General features: G+C 35.4%; 1 protein-coding gene across 1 annotated transcript; it reads right to left on the reverse strand.

Moving 5' to 3' along the window:
- Positions 1 to 946: 946 nt before the first annotated feature.
- LOC134749353 (uncharacterized) lies at positions 947 to 3,816 on the reverse strand. Its single transcript, XM_063684272.1, has 2 exons — positions 2,609 to 3,816; positions 947 to 2,147 (listed from the first exon to the last, which is right to left on the reverse strand). Exons 1-2 carry the CDS (start codon positions 3,798 to 3,800, stop codon positions 2,137 to 2,139), a joined length of 1,203 nt encoding a protein of 400 aa, XP_063540342.1. The 5' UTR covers positions 3,801 to 3,816; the 3' UTR covers positions 947 to 2,136.
- Between the last annotated feature and the right edge of the window lie 412 nt (positions 3,817 to 4,228).

Below are 4,228 nucleotides of genomic sequence, written 5' to 3' on the forward strand. Positions count from 1 at the left end.
CTATGAACACCATCATTATTAATTATTTCAACATTCATAGCACTTTCATCAATAAAAGGTGACACATCGCTGGAGTTTCTGCTTAGAGCTGTAACATTGGTGAAAGACTTTTTAAGATGATGAGTACTTCGTCTAAAAGGTTTGGACGAACCGTCTTTAGTGATCCAATATGATCTTGGTTCTTTACACTTACCAAGTATAATTCCTTTTTTCCAGTACTCATCATTTTTTGTTTTGTACACAATATGGTCTCCCTTTTTAAATACAGTTTCTTTTTTCTTAACATGTCTGTCATGAATACTTTTAGTAATTGATTGCCTTAACTTTAACAACTTATAAATTTCTTTAACTACTTTTGGTTCCAAGGCTTGTCCATTAGTAGGTACATTAGTTCTGATACATCTACTGTTTAATATTTGGGACGGAGAGTATTTAAGTCCAGACAAAGGAGCGTTATTATAACTCATAATGAAGTCTCGGTAGTCCGCTCTATCCTCTGAAGCTTTTTTTAGTAAGTTCTTTGCAATATTCACAGCTTTCTCTGCCATTCCATTGCTTCTAGGATAATGCGGACTACTGGTTATTATATTAATATCTTTAGACTTATAATAGTTAATACATTCCTGAGATTTAAATGGATTGTTATCCGCAATGATTTCTACTGGATATCCAAATCTTGTAAACACTTCTTGCATGGCATCAATTACAGATTTCGAGGTTTTATTAGTAAGAGGCCTAACTTCTAGCCAATGAGAAAAATAATCAACAATGACTAAGTATGATTTACCTGCAAACTCTAAAATATCTGTGCCTACTTTGTGATACCTATATTTTGGAATTTTATGTGATAATAATGGCTCATGTGAGTTAGATGAACTGAACTTTTCACAAGTTCGGCACTTCTCAATAAACTCTTTGATATCCAATGCTTGATTTGGCCAATAGAAAAGCTGCCTGGCTTTCTTAATAGACTTGCTAATACCACTGTGACCTTCATGTACACATTTAAGTACATACTGTATTAAACTCTCCGGTACAATAATTTTATTCTCAAGAAAGATGAGGCCCGATTCAACATAAATTTTATCTCTGAGTTTAAAATATGGAAGGCATTTTTTTGACAGTTTTTTCTCATCTGGCCATCCGTCATAGTAGTACTTATATATTTCTTTAAGTGTCAAGTCGCGACTTGTTTCAAGTTTAAATTGAGCCTTTCTTTCGTCACTCATAGGTAAGTGAACAGATACCGAATGTACCATTTCCAACATCTGAGGATCATTATCTGTTATTTTTAAACTGTTTCTTGACAACATATCAGCAAAATGTATTTCTTTACCTGGCACATATTTTAGTTCTAAACTATAGTTTAAGAGCTTCAGACAAAGTCTCCTTAAACGTGGTGATCCTACTTTACTAATTGGTTTAGACATTATTGCAAGTAGAGGCTTATGGTCAGTTTGAACTACAACATTTGATCCATAAATATATTTATGGAACTTTTGAGTTGTGAAATATATTGACAATAATTCTTTTTCAGTCTGGCTGTAATTCAACTCACAATCATTCATAGTTCTTGAAACACATGCTACAAGGTTTAAGACATTATTTTCTCCTTGTTGAAACATACAGCCACCTACCCCATTTTGAGAAGCGTCACATTGCAGAATTATCTGTTTTTGTGGGTTGAATGGACATAAAGCAGGAGCTTGAGAAATTTTATTTTTTAGTTCTTTAAAAACTCTGGCATGCAATGGTAACCACTGAAATTCAATGTCTTTTCTAAGTAATTTACTTAATGGTGCTAATAATTCAGCCATTTCAGGAACATAGCGTCTAACATAGTTGAAAGAACCAATTATTTGTTGTAATTGATCTTTATTTGTTGGTTCTTTTAATTTAATTAGTGACTCAACTCTCGCTTTATCCACACTCATACCCGTTCCATTAAATATTTGGCCTACATACTTGACCTCAGACTTTTTATATTGTAGTTTATCTTTATTGAAGACTGCTCTAATCTCCCTGGCCTTGGCCAAAACTTTACTCACAGCTTCATTATGAATTTCCTCTGTCTCGCCCATTACTAAAATATCGTCAAACCAAGTTATAACGTTTGGTATATCTCCAAAGTAGCCTTCAATTTGGTCCTGGAAAAGATCAGGTGAATTAGATAAGCCATATGGAAGAACTAAGTACCTAAAAACTCCAAAAGGTGTTGAAAAACAACATTTCCATGATGACTCATCTGTCAAAGGTATACAATGGAATGCTTCTGACAAATCAAATACACTGAACACTTTTTTACCTTGCAACTGAGCAGCTATTTCTTCCACTGTCAGTAGGGTTTTTGGCTTCCTAACAATACTTTTATTGAGGTCTGAAGGATCTAAGCACAATCTTATTTTCTTATTTGGTTTTTCTACTATAACAAGTCTATTAATACAAGCAAGACTATCTATATCATCTACTTTAGCTATAGCACCCCTTTCCATTAATCTGTTCAACTCTATTTTTAAAGGTTCATGCAATGTATAAGGAATTCTTGGTGCTGGATGACAGATCTGTTCATGATCAACAGTAGGTATTGCACATTTTTTTGGAAACTTACCATGACCTTGGAAAACATCTATATTTTCTTTTATGAAGTCCTCTTTTAGAGTCCCATCTTCAGCTTCATCAACACTGTAAATTCGCTTCACTAGTTTTAAAGCTTCACAACCTGACTCTCCTAATAACATTAACTTGCAATCTACAACTCTGAAGTCCTCATAACACTCTCGCTCCTTGTACTTGCAATGGAGACGGACCTTTCCAATGGCTTTGACTTTTGTGCCATCAAATGCTTCTAAGGTCTTTGTTGGTCTGAGCGCCGCACTAGAATGAAGTTCCTTGAAGATTTTTGTTGGCATTACACTTACTTCTGCGCCGGTATCAATTTTACAATATATGCTCTTTCCTTCGATGTTAATAAAGTCCATCCATTTCTTTTTCCCTTTACTACTAACTGCACCACAAAATAAAGTGTCATCATCAGACTCTTCTGAATCTTCTCGAGTTAAATTAATTTTCTTGACTTTACAGCTGACTGTCAAGTGATTCAATTTTCCACATCTGGTGCATTTTTTCCCATAGGCAGGACATTCTCGCAGCCCATGTTGAGTTTGACATCTCCTACATTGAAATAAGTATTTCTTCTGTGCCTGATGGGATTTTGATTTTTTGACCACATCAATTTCTATTGTTGGGTTCATCTCCTGCACCTGTCGTTTACTCATTTCTGAAGTGCGACAATAGTTGGCTGCCTTTTCAAGTGTAAGGCTATCTAGTTTCAGTAAGGATTCTTGTACTGTTTTGTCTAATACTCCTTGTACAATTTTGTCCCTCAACAATTGATCTTCTATTGAATCCTTGTTTTGTTTATAGTTACATGTTAAAATTAATTGTTTACATTCCGTAAAGAAACTATCGAAGCTTTCTCCTTCTTGTTGTTTTCTATTGTTAAATTTGAATCGTTCAAACACTTCATTTACACGCGGGCTGACATATTTTGTGATTGCGGCCATTACTGAATCGTAATTATCTTTTTCACTCTCGGAAAGTTGTAGCGACGTTGTGACTATTCTGGCAGCTTCCATTCCTAACATATTTCTCAAGAGGGCCAATTTTACCTTATCCGCGGCATTATCTTGCCCCGAACCCACCAAGTAGTCTTCAAAACAGAGACGCCATAGCCGCCATTCTGTTGCCGCATTTGCAGCTCGCAAATCAAAGTTTGGTGGCAGCTTGATGGAATGCTCCATCTTTAACAACTTCTAAAATTTTCTGCACGTGTCTTACAATATATTTTCTACTTTTTTACAGACTGCGCCATGTTTTATTCAATAATACAATTTATATTGTAATTAATAGTAACTCTTTATTCAGAACTTGCATGACATGAGTCCAGGACCACAGATAGCATATATTGCTGAACCACAGATACACAACAAGTTTCACTAGACTTATATTGACCGGGATATAGACCGTGATTACCTTTTGTATTATTTGTGAGCTCCCGATATTTCGACGCAGTTACATGCATCATGTTCACGGGTGACGGGTGAAGGTAATCACGGTCTATATCCCGGTCAATATAAGTCAAGTACATGTTAATATCAGCCGAAAACCCGTAGTAGGGGTCTTGAAATCCGAACGGTCAATAGAGCTGTGATCTTCTTACTTCCACACC

This window comes from Cydia strobilella, chromosome 18 (genome assembly GCF_947568885.1).
Source record: "Cydia strobilella chromosome 18, ilCydStro3.1, whole genome shotgun sequence".
Classification (NCBI taxonomy): domain Eukaryota; kingdom Metazoa; phylum Arthropoda; class Insecta; order Lepidoptera; family Tortricidae; genus Cydia; species Cydia strobilella.

Coding starts and splice junctions, on each gene's coding strand:
- LOC134749353 (XM_063684272.1), bottom strand. CDS start 3,800: ATGGAGCATTCCATCAAGCTGCCACCAAACTTTGATTTGCGAGCTGCA.